This window comes from Microplitis mediator, chromosome 1 (assembly GCF_029852145.1).
Source record: "Microplitis mediator isolate UGA2020A chromosome 1, iyMicMedi2.1, whole genome shotgun sequence".
NCBI lineage: Eukaryota > Metazoa > Arthropoda > Insecta > Hymenoptera > Braconidae > Microplitis > Microplitis mediator.
Window position 1 is genome coordinate 1709420 of NC_079969.1, and position 22591 is coordinate 1732010.

At 36.9% G+C, this 22591-nt stretch overlaps 5 protein-coding genes across 5 annotated transcripts in view; all 5 read left to right on the forward strand.

Moving 5' to 3' along the window:
* Positions 1-22591, forward strand: part of LOC130676065 (cytoplasmic dynein 2 heavy chain 1) — a 38029-nt gene that overhangs the window by 9288 nt on the left and 6150 nt on the right. Inside the window, exons 2-12 of the mRNA XM_057482456.1 lie at positions 14914-15587; positions 15656-16011; positions 16072-16292; positions 16356-16754; positions 16805-17046; positions 17122-19687; positions 19754-19997; positions 20071-20383; positions 20444-21211; positions 21280-21764; positions 21845-22568. Of these exons, the coding sequence (XP_057338439.1) occupies positions 14914-15587; positions 15656-16011; positions 16072-16292; positions 16356-16754; positions 16805-17046; positions 17122-19687; positions 19754-19997; positions 20071-20383; positions 20444-21211; positions 21280-21764; positions 21845-22568 (6992 nt within the window). The remainder of the gene's footprint in view (positions 1-14913; positions 15588-15655; positions 16012-16071; positions 16293-16355; positions 16755-16804; positions 17047-17121; positions 19688-19753; positions 19998-20070; positions 20384-20443; positions 21212-21279; positions 21765-21844; positions 22569-22591) is intronic.
* Positions 642-2575, forward strand: LOC130678270 (uncharacterized). The gene has a single exon (XM_057485438.1). It carries the CDS (start codon positions 676-678, stop codon positions 2536-2538), a length of 1863 nt encoding a protein of 620 aa, XP_057341421.1. The 5' UTR covers positions 642-675; the 3' UTR covers positions 2539-2575.
* On the forward strand, positions 4871-6780 carry LOC130678336 (uncharacterized). Its single transcript, XM_057485533.1, has one exon. The coding sequence runs from the start codon at positions 4905-4907 to the stop codon at positions 6753-6755; it is 1851 nt and encodes a 616-aa protein (XP_057341516.1). The 5' UTR covers positions 4871-4904; the 3' UTR covers positions 6756-6780.
* LOC130678430 (uncharacterized) lies at positions 8699-10636 on the forward strand. The gene has a single exon (XM_057485650.1). The coding sequence runs from the start codon at positions 8740-8742 to the stop codon at positions 10582-10584; it is 1845 nt and encodes a 614-aa protein (XP_057341633.1). The 5' UTR covers positions 8699-8739; the 3' UTR covers positions 10585-10636.
* LOC130678141 (uncharacterized) lies at positions 12771-14709 on the forward strand. The gene has a single exon (XM_057485178.1). The coding sequence runs from the start codon at positions 12796-12798 to the stop codon at positions 14668-14670; it is 1875 nt and encodes a 624-aa protein (XP_057341161.1). The 5' UTR covers positions 12771-12795; the 3' UTR covers positions 14671-14709.

Consider the following 22591-nt stretch of genomic DNA (forward strand, 5'->3'; position numbering starts at 1 on the left):
ACAAATTCATCAAGACTTTTTTTTTTCTCAATTAGCTACTCAACAAATTTGTAACAAAAATAAAGCTCTAACTTAATTATTTATATAATTTTTTTGCAATTATTTATAAAAATTTAAGAAAAAAATTTTTTTTTGTTTTTAAAATAGCAATATCTCATTAACTATAATAAATACGACAAAAGTTACTTATATCTTTTTCATTCTGCATTAGTTCATTAACAAATTGAGCTCCTAGCTGAGGCTGTAACTGTATAATCTTAATAATTATGAATAAATATGTTAGAATAAAGAAAAAATTTTATTCATTAAACCCACCGTAAATTACGGTAAATCGGTATTTTACGGTGGATTACCGTAATTTACCGTAATTTGGGTCCGTTAGGGAGTGTCATAGATTTATAGGGCGTTCTCCCTATCAAAAATTCCCATCGGATCCACTCAAATGGATCAAAAAGCGCATAGAATCCTCCAGACTTGTATTGGTTTTTAAGCGGCTTTTGACCCATTCTAATGGATTCTGTGGGACCTTTTGGATAGGGCTAGTCTCAAGTAATTCGATACTCATTTCTTATCAGAAATCATCGACTTTTATCTGAAATAAATTTTCATTTTTTATTCGCCTTATTATAGAAGACGAACGAGTTATGCGATTATTTAGAATCAAATCTAAAAAACATGACGAAAAGGACTTTATTTATATTTGCAATAGCAACTATTGTAATAGTATCGATCATTACATTCATTGCATTCCGCACTAATTCAAATGCTCCGTTGGCACCGATGAAAAGTGTTTTAATCGATAGAGAGATAAAAGAAGAACATAAGGAAATTGCAGAAAAGTATCATGGAAATAAGGAGACTATATTCAAGACCGAACTTGGGGAAAAGATAGAAAAAGTCGTTCCGTTCGGAATTGCGCTGTTATCAATGTCCCAATTGGACAATACAAAGACTCAGTATTTAGCAGACGTAGAAGATTTAATACGAAGAATAAATACAAAACTAGGAGGGCCAGTAAGTAATGATCATACAATACCTTGGGCTGATGATTGGTACCACTGTTCCGTTTCATTGACTCGTTTGCTCGCGATGTACGATTACATTGGAAAAGATAAAGAAATTATAGACATTTGTCACCGTAGAATTCTTGAGATAATACCGAAATTAAATCAATCATTAGGCTGGGTCCGGACAGATCATTACGTCATCTTATTAGGGATTCCACGTTTATTGACACTTAAAAAGCACAGGCCGGATCTATATGAAGTAGATATAGGAACAAATGAGTTTATAGAGCTTCAAAAACAAATTACTTTAAAACCCAGGACAGATAATTTAGTAAAAAATGGTACTTATCAAGACTATTCGTGTATTCATGATAAGAAAGTCGCAAGTTTTCTAGCGGTAACTGAACTCGGAGGTTTTTATCTCAATGCATATCACACGCTCGGTTACGAAGAAAATAGAAGTCAGTTCGTAAGAAAATTATTGGACAAAATTCTCCATCCGGAATTGGATTTTATACCCTACGGTCTTTTCAGCCGGTATCCAAAAATAGTTTGGGATAGAGAATTAAGAAATCGTTGGCCAAATTACATAAGAAATATAAATTATGACGTAAATATATTTCCTTTCATCGGTCTCGGTGTATTCAAATCAGCAAGATTTGTATTTTCATTGCGCGTTCAACGTACAGGCATCGCTGCTTACGAAAGCGATAAAAAAAATCAACAATTCGCTCTTGGATGGATTCAAATGCGTAAATTATATCTCCTGAGAAATGATTATAGTAAATATAAAGATAAAGATGGAAGTGTAATGAAGTGGGATAAACTTAAATTCCAACCGGGTGTCATTTCATTTGGTAATGCCTCATATGATAATTTTGAAAATTTCAAAAATCCAAACGGAACCGACGGTCCTTTCGTTCGTTCAAGTTTTTGTCAAGAGATTGAATCATATATTGGACATTTGAAAACTCGTAGTGACAGGAAACTACTGTACTGGTTCAATAAATATAAATTTGAATCTTTCTATGGAAAAAATGTTGTAATTTCGGAAATCGGTGTCTGTACAGACAACGGTTTAGTTATGCGTTATGAAATTGATAATAATTCTGGTAAGGAATTGAAATTGATATTAAATGACGAAGATATTAATTACGAAACTGAAAAAATGTATTTTGAAGCTTCTCCTAAAGATCCCGGTACAGGAACTTCGATCCCTAGCGGCAAAGGACCGGTAATAGTTAATTGGTGTCAGCTATTTAATGAAAACACTGAGCCTAAAACAGTTGAATGGAATGATGCATTGAATTCTATGTCATTTACCTTTGACGGCGATAAGTATATAATTGAACATCATGGTAAAGGGCGTGGTCAATATCACATTGTCAAATGCAATGATAAAATAATACTCGCGGGCGATTCGAGTAGTTTGCGTGATAGCAGTTTTACTCATTACGATACAACGAGTAATGAACGTATATTATTTAAAAGAGATCCTGTTACACTTATGTACCTTCTCAAGGAAAGTTGATTAATGATACATTTATATGAACATTTGAAAGATTGATTACAAATATATTTTTTTTTGCCGACTTGGTAGTGACCAAATTTGAAGATATCTAGCAGCTAAACTACTAGTCCTTTGGCCGTTATTCTTAAGGCTGTATGCAAAATCAGGTCGATAAGATTCGTCAACGAGTACTTATGTAATTTGATGCGAGGAAACCGAATTTGATAATTAAAAAGTTCTACGGTGGTCCAGTTTTTTGTTGTAAACAATTTAATTGTTTAAACTTAAATTACAAGAATACTATAATTGATAGCTCTTGAATAATGACAAAATTATCTTTTTTGCATCAAAATACACAAATAATGCCGGAGTCATCTTTCGTCTATCTCTATTATTTATTAAGATATTAGTCTAGTCAACATGTGCCTTTTGGGTCAAAGTTTTTTATTCGCCTCGGAAAATTATGATCGAGGTGTCATTCGATTCGTCATCGCATCTAGAAACTTTTTGAAAAATTTGGAGTGGGGCGCGAAAAAATTACAAAAGTTATAAACAATTTAGTAAAAAAAAAAAAGGGGGTTTTGTTTTTTGCGAATATCTCAAAAAGTATTCAAAATTTTTGAAATTTGAAAAAAGATCCAAAAAGAGGAAGAAATTTCCTAAAAAAAAGTCCTACCTCCCGGAACTCTAGGACCAATATTTATAATTTTTCTAGAGGGTTGAAAATACGGCCGAAAACAGGAACTCTCGCTTGCGTAAGCTCCGCCCACTTCGGACTAATAAAAAAATATTATTTAAACTAATGAAATATGAAAATTAAGAAATAAAAAAATGCAGGCACCTACAGGATAGATCAATGAACAATAATCCGGCGATCAAAAATTTTTATCGCGATTTTTCAATTAGTTATCCATTAATTAATTAACAATTTTTTGTAGCATGAACATCAACATTGAAAGTGCAATAATTGTTAAACTTTTAATCTGGAATTTTTTTCCTTTCATGGAGCTATTTTCCAAAGGCTATAGAATAGATTCCCGCTGGAAAAATTAAAAAATTGTTAATTTTCACTTTGTTATTAACAATTTACTGATGTAAAAAATTATCAATCTCGATTAAACATTGAAAAAAATATTTTTTTTATAATATTGTTATGGGTCCGTTTTCTTATGATCATAAGCCACTGAAAAATGATTTTTAATAATTTTTATCCCATATTGTTTAAAAAATTGTTATAAACAAATGCGTTGTTTATAAGATAATCAGAATTTTTTTTTTCATAACACAATCTTTGATGAAAATTATGATTTAAAAAAAAAAAAACCGTTTTAAAAAAAATTTTTTTATTACTCAAAAACGCATTTGTTAATTAACTATTTTTTTCTACCACTTGTTATGAAAATTAAGGAACCTTTTTTTCTTTAAAAATCATTATTCATCTTGCTTTTTGATGTCTGAAAAAAATTTTTTTATTTTATTCAAATTTAAATTGTTTATACAATAAACAATTTGTTATAAACAAGTGAATTTTTAATTTATATTTTTTTTTACTCTAAAAAATAAAACAATAACAGCCCAATATCAACTTTGTTAAAAAAATTAATTTTTCGATTTTTTATTTAATTTTTAGTTATTTTGTATATTCAAACTTACCTTTCGCGCCTGCTTTTCTTTGTTTATTATTAATATTACTTATAAACTATTGCAGATACAACAAATTCATCAAGACTTTTTTTTTTCTCAATTAGCTACTCAACAAATTTGTAACAAAAATAAAGCTCTAACTTAATTATTTATATAATTTTTTTGCAATTATTTATAAAAATTTAAGAAAAAAATTTTTTTTTGTTTTTAAAATAGCAATATCTCATTAACTATAATAAATACGACAAAAGTTACTTATATCTTTTTCATTCTGCATTAGTTCATTAACAAATTGAGCTCCTAGCTGAGGCTGTAACTGTATAATCTTAATAATTATGAATAAATATGTTAGAATAAAGAAAAAATTTTATTCATTAAACCCACCGTAAATTACGGTAAATCGGTATTTTACGGTGGATTACCGTAATTTACCGTAATTTGGGTCCGTTAGGGAGTGTCATAGATTTATAGGGCGTTCTCCCTATCAAAAATTCCCATCGGATCCACTCAAATGGATCAAAAAGCGCATAGAATCCTCCAGACTTGTATTGGTTTTTAAGCGGCTTTTGACCCATTCTAATGGATTCTGTGGGACCTTTTGGATAGGGCTAGTCTCAAGTAATTCGATACTCATTTCTTATCAGAAATCATCGACTTTTATCTGAAATGAATTTTCATTTTTTATTCGCTTTATTATAGAAGGCAACGAGCTATGCGATTATTTATAATCAAATCTAAAAAACATGACGAAAAGAGCTTTGTTTATATTTGCAATAGTAACTATTGAAATAATATCGATTATTATATTCATTGCATTCCGCACTAATTCAAATGCTCCGTTGGCACCGATGAAAAGTGTTTTAATCGATAGAGAGATAAGAGAAGAACATAAGGAAATTGCAGAAAAGTATCATGGAAATGAGGAGACTATATTCAAGACCGAACTTGGGGAAAAGATAGAAAAAGTCGTTCCGTTCGGAATTGCGCTGTTATCAATGTCCCAATTGGACAATACAAAGACTCAGTATTTAGCAGACGTAGAAGATTTAATACGAAGAATAAATACAAAACTAGGAGGGCCAGTAAGTAATGATCATACAATACCTTGGGCTGATGATTGGTACCACTGTTCCGTTTCATTGACTCGTTTGCTCGCGATGTACGATTACATTGGAAAAGATAAAGAAATTATAGACATTTGTCACCGTAGAATTCTTGAGATAATACCGAAATTAAATCAATCATTAGGCTGGGTCCGGACAGATCATTACGTCATCTTATTAGGGATTCCACGTTTATTGACACTTAAAAAGCACAGGCCGGATCTATATGAAGTAGATATAGGAACAAATGAGTTTATAGAGCTTCAAAAACAAATTACTTTAAAACCCAGGACAGATAATTTAGTAAAAAATGGTACTTATCAAGACTATTCGTGTATTCATGATAAGAAAGTCGCAAGTTTTCTAGCGGTAACTGAACTCGGAGGTTTTTATCTCAATGCATATCACACGCTCGGTTACGAAGAAAATAGAAGTCAGTTCGTAAGAAAATTATTGGACAAAATTCTCCATCCGGAATTGGATTTTATACCCTACGGTCTTTTCAGCCGGTATCCAAAAATAGTTTGGGATAGAGAATTAAGAAATCATTGGCCAAATTACATAAGAAATATAAATTATGACGTAAATATATTTCCTTTCATCGGTCTCGGTGTATTCAAATCAGCAAGATTTGTATTTTCATTGCGCGTTCAACGTACAGGCATCGCTGCTTACGAAAGCGATAAAAAAAATCAACAATTCGCTCTTGGATGGATTCAAATGCGTAAATTATATCTCCTGAGAAATGATTATAGTAAATATAAAGATAAAGATAAAATTGTAATGAAGTGGGATAAACTTAAATTCCAACCGGGTGTAATTTCATTTGGTAATGCCTCATATGATAATTTTGAAAATTTCAAAAATCCAAACGGAACCGACGGTCCTTTCGTTCGTTCAAGTTTTTGTCAAGAGATTGAATCATATATTGGACATTTGAAAACTCGTAGTGACAGGAAACTACTGTACTGGTTCTATAAATATAAATTTGAATCTTTCTATGGAAAAAATGTTGTAATTTCGGAAATCGGTGTCTGTACAGACAACGGTTTAGTTATGCGTTATGAAATTGATAATAATTCTGGTAAGGAATTGAAATTGATATTAAATGACGAAGATATTAATTACGAAACTGAAAAAATGTATTTTGAAGCTTCTCCTAAAGATCCCGGTACAGGAACTTCGATCCCTAGCGGCAAAAGACCGGTAATAGTTAATTGGTGTCAGCTATTTAATGAAAACACTGAGCCTAAAACAGTTGAATGGAATGATGCATTGAATTCTATGTCATTTACCTTTGATCGCGAGAAGTATTCAATCGAACAGCATGGTAAATATCACATTGTAAAATGCAATAATGAAATAATACTCGCGGGTAATTCGAGCAGTTTGCGTGATAGCAGTATTACTCATTACGATACAATGAGTCATAAACATATATTATTCGAAAGAAATCCTGATACACTTATGTATAAACCTCACAAAAATTAATTAATGATTAATTTATATGAACATTTAAAAGATTGATTACAATTATTTTTTTTTTGCCGATTTGGTGGAGCCCAAATTTGAAGACATCAAGCATGTAAACTATTGGACTTGAATAAAAATTGACAAGAAACTTTTTTGTAGGAAATTTCAAGAGCTACAAGTTTGTTTCTTATTTTTTTTCGGATAGCTCTGGTTTTTTAGACAGAATCTAAGTTTTACGGTAGTACGAGCGGGAGGCATGGTAGGGATAGGCTGCTCTGAGCATGCGGTAGCATTCGGGCGCAGTTCATAGTTTGATGTTTCGTGTAATGCCTTTAAAGTGTCAAATGTTATGTTATTAAATAATACATCAATTAAGAAACAACAATCTAGAAATCATAAATTAAAAATTATAAATAAAATAAATAAAATTTTCGTAAAGACTTAACCTCCAAAATATTAAATTATTTACTACCTCTTTCAATGATGTGTACGGTCCCTCGCGGTTTTGCGAATGCCGTAAAAATGCCGTAAATTTTCGGCATTTATACACATGCCGTTAATTTACCGTAATAATTTGGTAACAATATGGTTATATTGGGCAGTTTTTTTGCTGTACTTATACTGTAGAGTTACCAGATTATTATAGTAAAATTACTATAAAAATGCCGAACTTTTACCGAAAAAATGCTATATAAATACCGCAATAATGCGATAATTTTATAATAATAAAATCGTATTTTTTTGGTAATTATACCGTAGATATCCTGCGATTTTGCCAGATTTATCCTGATATAGTGAAAAATTGTAAAAAATTTGGTTTTATTTTATATTTGCTTCTGCGGTTAAAATCATCGAAAATGTGCCAAGTGTAAAATTTTATATTTTATTCTATTAGTTCACACATTTCTTATTGAAACAAAAGAATGTAAGTGAAAATAAGAATCCGGGAAAATTGAGGTTTTCAATTTTCTTAAGTTTGTTTGTATAGATATAAATACAATTAGTGTCAACTTTTGAATAAGCGATTTGGCATAATGGTAAACAGATCAGGCTTTAAATCATTAGGACTCGGGATCGAGCCCACGAGATGGCGGGTTTTTTTTTTTTTTTTTTTTCATGACAGTTATTGTACATATAACTTTATAATGTTATACATAAGTATATATAATTAAATAAAATTTTATATAATTATATATAATTTTTGTTCCGGGTAGAACGGTTTGATGCTGCAAAAATGCCGAAAATATGCTGTATAATTACGGTTTTAATGCTGTTAAAATGTATTTTTTCTGTTTTATTACCGTAAATATTCTGAATTTTTTTCGTAAATTTTTGGTAGTAATGCGGCAAAAAAACTGGCCAAAATAACTTGAATAATACCATATTTATGCAGTATTTATACCGTATAATTCCGGTATTATTTCGGTATTTCCAAAACCGCGAGGGAATTCATATAAAAAAAACTCAAGCCCTTTATTCATAATTGCCTTGGGGCTCGTACTACCTTAATAGTAATTAACCGATAGAAATTATACTTTTGTTCTATTCTACATGATTTTAGCTGTAATTTAAAAAAAAGTTCCAATTATCTCAATTAGTTCATTAGATAATCGCACCCAAAGATTCAAAAAATCACGCCTGTGAAAACCGACGAAAACTTCCGTCACGGATATCGCGTTACCCGATCCAATGACAAACTTCTACTAGCGTTCGATGAATTCCTTATCAAATTCCCTAGCTCCTTAGTACCGAATTTAATCATTTTTTTTTCGCATCAATGATAGTCATCGCGACGGCATATGGCCAATATAGAAATTGCTCTTTCGAAAAAAATTTATGAATATTGTCATAGATTTATAGATCTTTCTAGTGTCGAGTAATTTAATACTCATTTCTTATCATAAATCATCGACTTTTATCTGAAATAAATTTTCATTTTTTATTCGCCTTATTATAGAAGACGAACGAGTTATGCGATTATTTAGAATCAAATCTAAAAAACATGACGAAAAAGACTTTATTTATATTTGCAATAGCAACTATTGTAATAGTATCGATCATTACATTCATTGCATTCCGCACTAATCCAGAAGGCGAGTTGGACCCGATAAAAACAGCTATGATCAGTAGATTCATAGATCCAAAATATGCAATAACTGCGGAAAAGTATCATGAAAATCCCGCGAATACATTTAAAACCGAACTCAAGGAACAATTATATGAAGTCGTAGACTTTGGTATTGCGCTGTTATCATTGTACCTATTGGACAATACAAAGACTCAGTATTTAAAAGACGTTGAAGATTTAATAAAAAGAATACATGACAAAATAGAAGGGCCAGTAAGCGAAGATAAAAAAAAGCGTTGGGATGAAAATTGGTACTATTATTCCGTTTTATTGAATCGTTTGTTCGCAATGTACGAGTACATCGGAAACAATAAAGACATCATCACGATTTGTCACGAAAGAATTATTCAGATAACGCCGAAATTAGATACCTCATTGGGCTCTGAGTTCAAAGGTAAAAGTGACATTCTTCTCGTAGCGATCCCACGTTTATTAACACTCAGGAAGAACGAGCCTGAGAAATATGACATAGAGACAAAATCAGAATCTTTTGATAATCTTAGAGAACAAATGAATTTGAAACTTAGGACAGATAATGATATACACAATGGTATTTATCAAGACTATTCGTGTATTCGCGGTAACGCCGTCGCGACTTTCTCAGGAATAAACATTCTGGGAGGTTTTCATCTCAACGTATATCGCGCGCTCAAATTTGAAGAAAATATAAGTACTATTGTAGCGGAAATATTTAACAGAATTCTCCATCCGAAATTATATTTTATACCCTACGGTCTATTTGGCCGGGATTCGAGAATATCTCGTGAAATTTCATTAAAAACGCAGTGGCCGAATTACGAAAGAAACCAAAATCTTGATGTAAATATATTTCCTTTCATTGGTCTCGGGGTATTCAAATCAGAAAAATTTGTATTTTCGGTGCGCGTTCAACGTCAGGGCATCGCTGCCTATGAGTTTGATAAATGGAATCAGAAATTGGCACTTGGATGGATTCAAATGCGTAAATTATATCACACAGAAGTTGATTATAAATCATATGACAATAAAATGGAGTGGGAGCAACTAAAAGTTCAACCGGGTGTAATTTTATTTGCTACGGACAGCGATAATAATTTTACAGCTTTCACAAGTGACCAAGAATATTACACTATTGCAAAAGAATGTGGAGAAATAAAATCTTTTATTGGACATTTGAAAACTCGTAGTGACAAGAAAATACTGTACTGGTTCAATAAATATAAATTTGAATCTTTCTATGGAAAAAATGTTGTAATTTCGGAAATCGGTGTCTGTACAGACAATGGTTTAGTTATGCGTCATGAAATTAATAATAATTCTGGTAAGAAATTGAAATTGATATCAAAAGACAAAGATATTAATGACAAAACTGAAAGAATGCATTTTAAAGCTTCTTCTAATAAACCCGGTTCAGAAACTTTTATCCCTAGCGGCGAAGGACCGGTAACAGTTAATTGGTATCAGCTAGTTGATGAAACCATTGAGCCTAAAATAGTTAATTGGAATGATGCAAATAATTCTATGTCATTTAACTTTGACGGCGATAAGTATATAATTGAACATCATGGTACACAGCGTGGTCAATATCATATTGTCAGATGCAATGATACAATAATACTCGCGGGCAATTCGAGTAGTTTGCGTAAAGACAGTATTACTCATCGCGATACAAAGAGTAGTAAAGATATATTATTCGAAAGAAATTCTGATACACTTATGTATAAACCTGAGCAAAGCTAATTAATTATACATTTATATGAACATTTAAAAGATTGATTACAATTAAATTTTTTTTTGCCGATTTGGTAAAGGCCGATTTTGAAGGTATCTAGCTCATAAACTGTTGCGAAAGATCAAAATTGATGATAGTATTTCTTTAGATAACTTCGAGACTGCAAGAATCGATCTAGAGATTTAAGCTAGATTCTTACATGGATTTTTTTTTGCATGGGGTAATCATACTTATGCATATATCAGGGTGGATTATTTTCTCCCACTTAAAAATGTTGTTGTGAAGATTGAAAAAAAATCCCCTGCGAATTTCAGCCCTTGATTGAAATTTTCCGGCGATTGCTTGGAATCAGGGCTCACCACATTTATGAACGTGTTTTTATCTTTAACACTAGATATCTATCCGGACCTTACAATCAGGGTGTACATAATTGGAAAAAATAACATAAATCATGCAAATTTTCAAAAATAAATATTTTCTAATATATAAATATGTAATTTTATATAATACCGTAAGAAGGACGGTAGCGATAGAAAGGTCGAACTAAGATTGTTCACATCGCGCGGACCATGGAGAAAGACTGCAATGACTCGAAGTCTCACTGAGCATGGACTGAAAAGCATTGCAGTTGCAAAATCTAGCTTCTCTCGCCTCACTCAAGAATTCTCATTGGCCAACTCTTAACTTTAACCCCTCTCCTCTCAATCAAGTCATCTCATTGGAGCGCAGATACCGACTTTTCCCCCTCCAAGGAGAACATTCTGGAACCCGACTCTCGGGTATAAAAGAAGGGGATCTGAGAGCGGCAGCGCATTCATTCTTGATCAGTCCAACTGGAAAGAATACTCTTCAGATAGCGAGCAAGGCTATCAGCTGTAACTAACTAGTAGATACTTAAGCGATCAAGGCTTGAATATTCTCTAGCTACTTCTCAATAACAATAGTTTTTTTCAGAACTAACTTTCAAGTTGTCTTAGCTCTTTTCAGAGCTAGTCAACCAGACCTCCAAGTCAAACATAACATCTCGCCATCTTAACGGTTCTTTTAAGAACCAACTCATCGTCATCTCAAACTCTTAACGCAATACTCAACGGTCTTTCTCAAGGCCACAACGACCTTTTTTAACCCTTCAGAACATACGTCTCCCGTACCACAGTCATTGCTATCGTGATGAGAGAAAATCTCACGACTATTGCGCAAGCGCCAAGAGCAAAATTTAAAAAATATTTAAACAATTATAGGTTATATATCAAGCAAAATACAATATATAGTATCATTTATTTGAATACTAAGAATTAAATAATAATTCTTTACAAATTATTACTTTTTGTATTTTAATTAAAATACTGGTATACAGGTACACTTGTAAACAACTTTTAGAATACTGTTTATTTGTATATCTATATACATTCAAAATAGCGGCTAGAAACCACGGAGACAGCCGAAATGAAACGAAGTCATACGAACAGCAATTTTTTTGTGCCTGACTTAACTCACGCGATGAGAGAAACTCTCACAGTTAATAAACAAATAATTTTTTTTCTTTATTTTTCAAGTTAAAAAAATTTTGGTTTTTTAGTATCATTTAGAGCATTAAATTTTAGTAAGGTAAAAAAAGTTTCAGGGGGTCGTTCCATTTGAATTTAGAAAGAAAAAAAAGTTTTAAAAAAAGTGTGAGAGAATCTCTCTATACGATGGTTCCAAAGGGTTAAGGCCACCAAATTTATAACGTAATACTTCGCTTCAATAGAGTTAACTATCTAACCGGCAGACTATTCCTCAAACAAAGATTTAAAAAATTTTTAAACTCTTGTAATAATGAAAATCGGCATATTTGTGTTATTTCAACACTCTTAAGGTGTAAAACAGCTCATCTAACATTTTGTTGCAAGTAGTTTGGACGGTCTCCGTCTCCTTTTGCCAGTATAGTGTTTGGCTGAAGCCCACAACACTGTTTTACGCCAGCGCGTACTAGTAAGAGATGTAGTCTAAGGCAAAAATGCGTTAACATAGAAACGGTTACCGTATAAATTTCTCTCCGTGTATCGAAATTAGTAAGGTTTTAAAAAATTATAATAAATTTATAGAACATTCCAGTGTATCGTTATTCGATACTTATTTGTTATCATAAATTATCGACTTGTTATTTGAAATAAATTTTTATTTTTATTTGTCTTATTATAGAAGACGACGAGTTCTGCAATTATTTAAAAAAAATCATGAAAAACATAAAAAAAGTAGCTTTGATTACACTTATAGTAGAAATTATTGTAATAGTATTGTGCATTTCATTAAATGTTCTCAAATCTCCTTCAGATGCAAAGTTAGAGCGGATAAAACGATGCTTGATTGATAAATTGATAAATCCAGAAGATGAACAAAAAGCCGCCGACTATATTGGCCATCTGCAGGATTCATTTCAAGCCAAATTTATGGAGACAGTAACGTTCGAAGATTCAACAGAAACTATAGTAAGACCAAAAACTGGAGAGCTCAGTGACTTTGGAATCGCATTGTTATCAATGTATCAATTAGACAATAAAAAGACCGACTGTTTAACAATTGTTGAATATTTAATAATAAAAATGGATGGAAAACTAGGAAATCTGATAAGTATAAAGAACGTTCCACCTTGGCGCGATAATTGGTACAGTTTTTCCGTTTCATTTACTCGTATGCTAGCGATGTACGAGTACATCGGAAAAAATAAATTGATAAAAGATATATGCCACAGAAGAATTGTTGAGATAACGCCGAAATTAAATCAATCACTAGGCTCGACTCACGAACATGTCAACTTTGTCTATATAGCGATCCCACGTTTGCTGACGAATTATTTATACAACCATCCGCGTTTTGAAGAGGAAGTAAAATCAAATTTATTTTCGGAGCTTGATAAAGAAATGCAAACACACTTCAATTCAAGTAACGATGTAAAAAATGGTATTTATGAGGACTATTCATGTATTTGTCACCATAATATTCCAAGTTTCTCATATATAACTACACTTGGGGACTTTTATATCAATACGTACAGGGCGCTTGGTTTTAAATCGACTATAGGGAGTTCTATAATGAAAATACTTGATAAAGTTATTCATCCGAAATTGGATTTTATACCCTACGGTCTGTTTAGCCGGGAACCAAAAATAGGTTGTACAGGAATTTTAAAAAGGTTCTGGCCGAATTACGAAAGGAATCCCAATTACGACGTAAATATATTTCCTTTCATTGGTCTCGGGGTATTCAAGTCAGAAAAATTTGTATTTTCGGTGCGCGTTCAACGTGAGGGCATCGCTGCCTATGAGTTTGATAAATGGAATCAGAAATTCGCTCTTGGATGGATTCAAATGCGTAAATTATACCTCACGGAAGTTGATTATAGTTCATATAATAATAGAATACAGTGGGAGCAACTACAAGTTCAACCGGGTGTAATTTCATTTGCTAAGAACAACGATAATAAGTTTACAGCTTTCACAGATAAAGCCCGCACTTACACTCTTCCGAAATCCTGCGAAAACATCAAATCTTATATTGGGCATTTAAGTAACCATAAGAATAAAAAACTATTGTACTGGTCGAATAAATATGAATTTCATGCTTTCTATGGACCAAAGGTTGAAATATTTGAAATCGGTGTTTGTACAGACAATGGTTTAGTTATGCGATACGAAATTAAAAATGAGTCTCGTAAGGATTTGAAATTGATATTAAATGACAAAGATATTCATTACGGAACTGACGGAATTCATTTGAAAGCTTCTCCTAATGATCCTGGTACAGGAATTCGTATCTCTAGCGGCGCAGCACCGGTAAATTGGTCTCAGCTATTTGATGAAACCATTGAGCCTAAAACAGTTAATTGGAATAATGCAAATAATTCGATGTCATTTACCTTTGAAGGCGACAGTTATTCAATTGAAAAGCATGATAACTATCATATTGTCAAATGCAATGATAAAATAATACTCGCGGGTAATTCGAGCAGTTTGCGTAACGGCAGTATTACTCATCGTGATAAAACGACTAATAAAAATATAATATTCAAAAGAGATCCTGATACACTTATGTATCTCCCTGAGCAAAGCTAATTAATTATACATTTATATGAACACTTGAAAGAATGATTACGATTAAATTTTTTTTTGCCGATTTGGTAATGGCCAAATTTGAAGATATCCAGCAGCTAAACTACTGGATTTACATGAAAATTTATAAGAATCTTTTTTGTAGAAAATTTTAAGAGCTACAAGTTTGTTTCTTATAATTTTGTAGGTATCTCTGATGGTTTAGCCAGAAAATAAGTTCTAATAGTAACTCTTTTTTCTTTTAAGCTGAGATCATCTCAGGTAACGGTCGATAACTTCCACGATCTCGTCCAAGTGGCATCGACAATCGGGAATCCTGGATCGACGTTCCTTGAATCAGTGCGTCAGGTATGGAACCCAACGCTTCAGTCATCCGGAGTCACTCTAACCTGCTTGAAAAAGATCGAAGAAGACATTCTGGGTCCACGAGACCCAGAGAGCCTGCAGGAGGAAGAAACTCACTGGCGCCAAAAGTTTGAACATTCGAAAAAAACCAGCGAGAAAAAAGCGATACAGGATGCTATTAAACTGATCCAAGACATCAGGACCGAGCTGGAAACAGCAGCGACCTCTCGCGATGGTCTGTCGGGTTTAGAGGAGACTATAGAAATAATCAGCGGGTACATAGATGATCTATGGAAACTGGAGACCCCGATTTATACTGAAGCAAAAATGAAGACGCTCCTCAATATAATCGGGCGCGAGATTCTGACGTTAGTTCAATTACTCCTAAATGAAGTCACTCACAAAGATTCGAGATCGAAAGATGAAGCAACTTGGACAGCTTCATCAATCTGCGAGAAGTGGGTGTCAGCTTGCGAACGTCACACTAGTTTGTTTTGGCCACATCAGTCCTTACATCCTTGGAAGGGTTCTCCAGTCATTCCAGCCGAGTGTTCACAGATTGGGGATCGCCTAAAGTAAGTCATCTGACTTTCAGTCATTGGATGCTACCAATTGCTTAATCAATTGATCATTTTTCTTCCAGACAAACCGCAGAAATACGACTCCAGTATCGGCAGTTGACGCGTCTGCTGACTGACTCCGAACGCCAGAGTCTTGATACCGAAAATCTCCTTCACCAATTCGAGGATTACAAGACGCTCTTTGATCTCGAGAAAACTATGGAATGGGAGCGAATCAAGCGCAGATTTGAAGAAAATCTAGCGCCAGCTGAAGAACGTGTCACTGAAAAATTGAAAAAACAATTGGCCGAAATAGATACGCCAGTTGTTTTGATCTCTGAGGTCGAGCGTTATACTGAGTTGATAAAGCGCCCAAGGATCAAACAAAATCTACGAACAGAGCGTGAGAATTTATTTTCTGCCATTGATGACATCATAGGTAAGTCCTAATGCACCAACGCGTCATAGCCTACAGTCTAAAAAGTATCTTATTTTCTAGAAAATTATCAATCAGGTCCAGATGTTAAAGAACTTCTTGATACTCCACATATACTCCAAGAAGTCCAGGCTGCACGTTACGCTGAAAATAAACTAAAAAACTTAGAAAAACTCTCTAAAGAATTGCTAAATGATCTGCCGAATTACAAACCCGCTACCGAACGAATCCACGTGGCTGCGCGTGAAGCCGAAACTAAACGCGCGCACCTAGTGGAAGCGTGGGTAAGTTACGCGCTACCAGTGCGCATGCGTCTTATAAATTTTCAACTCCTTGAATGTTCATAGATAAAAGACACCCAACAGTCAATTGCCATAAAGGAACTGACGCTTGGAACAGACTCAGCAGTTGTAGAACTTGTCGGCACTAGTATGATGAAGGTCAACTACGATCCGCGACTAATGACTCTGATCAAAGAGGCACGAGCGCTTTCGGGCCAGGGTATTGAGCTGCCACGCGAGATAAAAAGTCTTGTGGAACGCGCAGGCGCGTTGGCAGGCCGCGCACGCGAGTTGCAGAAGATCGCCAACTTTCATAATACGATTGGCGACCGTATGATAGCCTCACAGAGACCGTTGATGCTGACGACGGCCATGGAGTTCGCGCGTGCGGTTCAAGAACAGAAGGGAGTCGTTTGGTCCGACTTGCACGCTATCGATGTCTATATCACTCGGCTCAAAGAATATGTAAGTAGCTTTAGGCTTTTGGGTCACGAGCTACAAGTTTTTGGTTTCAGGTTCAAAAATTCGCAAGACAGAACTCCGAACTCGCTTCTAAGCATATCTACTTGAGGGACCTGGTCGCTAATTTGTTGAAAGGCGAGATCGTTAATTTGATCGGGAGTCAGGTCGCGTGGAAGGATACGCTCAAAACTATGAGGAGCGTTGTTGATGATGTGGATGCTAATTATGGGAATACCAAGGCCTGGAAATTGCATTGGGACCGCCAATTGTTGAAAGTACTCGACATAGCTTATCGGTAAGTATATTTCAAGTAAATTCTCTATAGCTATTACTAATTTTCATGCTTGTTGGCAAAACTACTTGTTTCTAGGGCGGCGTTACCAAATTTAGTTAAAAAACTACCAGAAATTCAGATCGAATTGATATTCCGTGACAATAAGCTACAATGGCGCCCAACAGTTGAAGAACTTCGGGCTAAAATATATTCGGCTATCAAACGTTTTCTTTCGATTCCACTTAACTTCCGTGGCGTTGGAAGCCCACAAGATGCTAAATTTAGTATCATTGTTGAAAAAAATGCTTACTTATTTGGCGGAGTTTATAAAGATGCCGAAGCGGCCATTGAAACACTAAATGCAGTCAAGTTGAAGTGGATGCCACTGGCTGAACCTGCGACGGCAGATATCGCTGACAAGCTGAAAGGAAAACCACCGAAAGAATGGGAAAAAGCTTTCAAGGACGCGAAACAGTGGGCGCAACAAATTGGAAAACTACGTGGAGGAGAAATTAAGTTATGGTGTTTTGCTATTGATACCGCGACGACGCGCAATGATTTAGAATCAGCGACGCGTCGTACGTGGGATCGGTTGTCAACGGAATTACGCGCTGAGGCAGCAGAGCGATTGGTGGCCTGCGTAGATTTCCTTGGCTTAGCAGGCCGAGATCTAGACCATCGTCCTAAAGATATTGAAGAAGTTGCGTTGGCTTATGAGGCCCATCGGAGAATAGAACGAGACACTCCGCGCATTGCTGCAGAGCTTGAATCTGCAACGGGGCTCGCACGAATTATGGCAGCTTGGACACGTGAAAAGTTGGACGGGCTCTCTGGTGCTCATGCTGCATGGGAAAGTCTCGCAGATCGTTTGGAACGACATAAGATGATTGTAGCACGTCACGTGGATGATGCGAAATTAAATCTGCGTCATCGTGCAGCTGCGCTGAAAGATGAACGCGAACGCTGGGAAACCCGTTGGTCCTCCAAGCCGGATATAGTTACCGTTGACTGGATCGCCGGAATGCGCGAACGCTGGACTTTGTTGGAAGATCAGCGTGACTCTGTTATCACTGATTGCCAGCGTGTTGGTCTTGACGTTGCTGAAATTTTTGATGATGAATCACCAGAGGTCTCGCGACGTCTGGAAGCTGAGTTAGAAGCCGAAGAATCTAATTGCCGGTTCCAGGAAGAATTTATTCAGGAGTTAGATGGTCAGTTGTCCGAAGAATGGACTGTTGCTCGACGTCGCCTTCCACGATTTCATGACTGGTTGGATTCGTGGCGCGAGCGTATCAAAGTTCAAGTAAAGGAGCCTCGAACAGAAGCTACGGAGATAGATACGTTTGTTGGAAAGCGTCTTCGAGAGCTGCGTCACGCTGCTGAACTTGTCCAGCTTGTACGTGGCGACGAGCTAGCTGATGAACACTGGAGTGACCTAAAGAAACTTCTAGGTCTCGAAGTAAGCATACGAGACATGACTCTAGGCAATTTGATCGATGTTGCATCTAAAATTGAAGACAATGTTGAAAAAGTACGCGACGTAACTAAACGCGCGTTAGCGGAAAATGGAATACGCCAAGCAATTGTTGAGTTAGAGGCCTGGGAATCTACGGCTTCTGTTCAACTTCAAGACGCCAAGGACAGCAAGGGGCGAGACATTTTGTTGATGGGCGAATACGGGGAGTTACTGTCACGCGTGGGAGAGCTAAAGTTACTTATTGAAGGTGCTAAGGGTGCTGCAGGTTTCGAAAGATTTGCTGCGCGTGCTGGCCGCTGTGAATCTGCGCTCTTTGAACTGGAGGAACGCGTTAAAGTACTAGGCACCGTGCAACGTAAGTGGGTTTATCTCGAACCAGTTTTCAGCAGTGGGACCGTAGCGACACCAGCAAATGACAACGGAAAGTGGTCTCGTGCAGACAAAGAGTTTCGATACTTTATGAGTGAAGTGTCACGTGATCCACGCGTTCCTTCACTGCGTCGTTTACCCATGCCAGCGTTAGTTAATCTGAAAGACCTACTAGAGCGATGTCAGCGGAGTCTTGATGAGTTCCTTGAAGATAAGCGCGCTGCTTATCCTCGCCTTTACTTCTTAAGTGACGAAGATCTTCTTGAATTGATCTCGGGAAGCAGCGCTGGTCTAAAAAGTCATTTGCCTAAGCTCTATCAAGGAATTGGTAGTGTGGACATCCAAAATGGCGCTATAGCAGCTATTATATCCCCGGAAGGTGAAGTTCTGACCCTGATGCAGCCCGTTGATCTCGCAGACTCACTGCCATCTTGGCTGAGGAATCTAGAAGACGGAATCCGTGCTACGCTTGCCAACAATCTTGACCAATGTTACCAAGACCGCTCGCTAGAACCCACGAAATATCCTAGTCAGATTTTGTTACTTACAGAGCGAATCCATTTCACAGAACGCTGTGAGGACGCTGTGCGTAATGGAAAAATAGCTCTGAAGACGTTGGTCGAGCATTTGGAAGCCCAGAGAACTGAATTCCGAACTCTAGAAGACGCGAATGATCAGCTGACTGCTTTGAAAGCACGCAGTCTCTTGTTGGAGACGGTCCATCACCTGAATATCGTGCGTAGCTTGATAAGTGTCGTAGAGACCGGTGGCAATACTTCTTGGACCTGGAACCGGCAGTTGCGGTGCTACAAAACGGTAAGTTGAAATTTTTCATTCAATATCTTGAATTATGAACTTTGATCACCATCTTTCGGGATTTAGAACCAAGGACCGGTTGTTAAATGCGCCGGAGCTGAGTTCCAGTACCGCTTTGAGTATCAAGGCGCGGCCATTGGTCTAGTGCGTACGACTCTTACAGAAAAATGTTTCCTCGCGTTGACTCAGGCCATGAAACTAGGACTAGGTGGCAGTCCGACTGGTCCAGCAGGTACTGGAAAAACTGAGAGCGTTAAAGCGTTAGCTTCTATATTAGGACGGCTGGTTTTAGTATTCAATTGTGATGAAGGTTAGTTGTTTCTAGATCATGACAAGGTCATAAAAGCTCGTCGATACGCTAAAGAATGCTGTTGGTTCTCTAGGGATGGATGCGAGCAGCATGAAGCGAATTTTGGGTGGTCTCGCTCAAGCAGGTGCCTGGGGATGTTTCGACGAGTTCAATCGCCTTGAAGAAAAAACTCTTAGCGCAGTAGCGATGCTAGTCCGGCCTTTACAGCAGAGCCTGCGAGACAGCCTATCGCATGTGCAACTGGGGGATCAAAAAATCGCGCTCGATCCTCATTGCTGTGTCTTCATAACCATGAACCCAGCGGGTAATGATTATGGAGGCCGTAATAAACTTCCTGACTCACTAGCGCGTCTTTTTAGACCTATAGCTATGGCACATCCTGATCGGTAAGTCAGAATGTGAACTTGTAGCAACAAATTATAACGCTTACAATTTATTTTTTCCAGCTACGATATTGTAAAAGCACTTTTAGAGTGCGCAGGCTTTCAAGAAGCATCAACTCTAGCTGAGCAGTTGGTAGAAACTTTGGACATTGCAGAGAAGCTTCTTACGTACCAGCCACACTATGACTGGGGTCTTCGCGCTTTGAAGTCGGTCTTAGATTCTATTTCATCTTCCCCCGTTCAAGACGAGCGCCAGAGACTTTTGCGAGCCATCAGATCTTCGACTGTGCCCAAACTAACGGAGGAAGACACGATCAAGTTCAATCAGATCCTTCAGGACGTCTTCGTAAATCAAGATTTCAAAAATCAGCCTTCTCAAGACCAGCAGGCACTGCGCAATATTTTAGAAGATATTTGCCGTGCGCGTAATTTGACTGAAGATACTGCGGTTCGTTGCGAACAGCTCTACGACCAATTGCGGAGCCGAACGGGCGTCGCGATTGTCGGGCCACCTGGTTGTGGCAAAACTCTTGTGAGAAAAGTACTTTTTGAAGCTCTAGTCAAGCAAGGAGACAATTTAAGAGAGACAAATATATTTCCTGGCGCTATTCCCAAGATACAGCTGTTGGGACGCGTTGACTCACAAACCAGAGAGTGGAAGGACGGTCTTTTATCAACAGCAGTGACTTCTGTTGCCGACGAATCACTGTGGATAGTTTTAAATGGTGATGTAGAGCCTGTTTGGGCAGAAGCGTTGAATTCTGCACTTGACGACAATCGGATACTGACCCTAGCGAGTGGCGTTAGCATCAAACTCAACCCACGCGTTAGGTAACGTCATGAAGTCATAGACTCCAGCAAACTGTTTAAATTTAATAAAATTTCCAATTTGTCCACAGATTCATTTTTGAGACCCATCAGTTGGCTGGCGCAAGTCCTGCGACCGTTTCGCGACTCGGCGTACTTCATTTAGCGGCGATGCCAGTGTCTTTGTTGCTCTCGTCCACAGTTCTCGATCCTCTGCCCTCTGTAGTAAGACAAATTGCCGATAAATTACCGGTTGTAGTGGAACGGGCGCTGGAGAACGAGAATTCTGAAGACACTGCATCGCGCGCAGGTTTAATTAACGCACTGTTGCCTCATTTTCAATCTACGGCTACGCTTAACTCAGTAACATACGCGCTGCTGATGTCAATGTGCTTTCAAGTTGAGAAACAAGACGCGCGGAACGCATTAGGGAATTTTATTTATCAGACTTTAGATTCCTGGTGTCCAGATCCACAGCGTCCGCTTGATGTTGTCTATAATCGAGAGATCGATCGTCTAGAACCATTTGGCGAGCAGACCAGGCTGATTGATGATGAAACTCCTGTTCTAATCACAAGTAACAGTTCATTTCTAACGCGTGTTTCAAAATCATCCAAATAGAGCGTAGTTTTAATTTTCGTGATTTCTAATTTCTAGATATCCTAGATCGTGGGCTCATGACTATTTTACCCTGGATAGAAGCTGGGCAGCCTACACTACTCCGTGGGTCACGTGGCTGCGGCAAAAGCAGCCTGATAACTGCAGCTCTCCATGCGCTGAAGGACAAAGACTCAGCAAGTATCGTCTACGGGTCATCATTGTTTGGCAACGCGGACCTGATAAATCGACTCAAGAGATCTTGTGTACGCGTAGAATCAGCGAATGGACGTGCGTATAGACCACGTACTGGCTCTAAGATAATTTTGGTCATCGAGGACTTGCATCTTGCGGCGAAAACTCTGCAGGAACTTCTCCGTCAGCTGCTAGAAGACAAAGGGTTCCATGAAGAAGACCTAGAGTTTGCAAGTTTACCTGTCACTGTTCTATCGACTGCTGATAAATCAACTCATCTCCATCCGCGGCTCAATGCCCTGCTATCAACTCACCAGCTAATGCCTCCAACGACCGGTGATCTCCAGGCGATCATTGAGGTTCACTTGAAACACGCGCTCAAGAAGATCACGTCTGTTGAATCCGGGTCTTGGGTCTCATTCTTGGCGTCGGTCATGCAGGACTCGATTTCAGCAGTCAAAGAATTTTCGTGGACTTCCAAAGATCTGAGTCGTTGGGCAGAAACCCTCCAGAATTATCCGACGCCTGAGAACCAAGAAGACATCGCCCGCTATCTTCTAGATGCCGGTGTCCATCTATTCTACCCAAGGTAAGTCACGTTATTTTGATCAT

Excerpts from the sequence above, each read along its gene's own strand:
- LOC130678270 (XM_057485438.1), top strand. The coding sequence starts at position 676 with ATGACGAAAAGGACTTTATTTATATTTGCAATAGCAACTATTGTAATA.
- LOC130678336 (XM_057485533.1), top strand. The coding sequence starts at position 4,905 with ATGACGAAAAGAGCTTTGTTTATATTTGCAATAGTAACTATTGAAATA.
- LOC130678430 (XM_057485650.1), top strand. The coding sequence starts at position 8,740 with ATGACGAAAAAGACTTTATTTATATTTGCAATAGCAACTATTGTAATA.
- LOC130678141 (XM_057485178.1), top strand. The coding sequence starts at position 12,796 with ATGAAAAACATAAAAAAAGTAGCTTTGATTACACTTATAGTAGAAATT.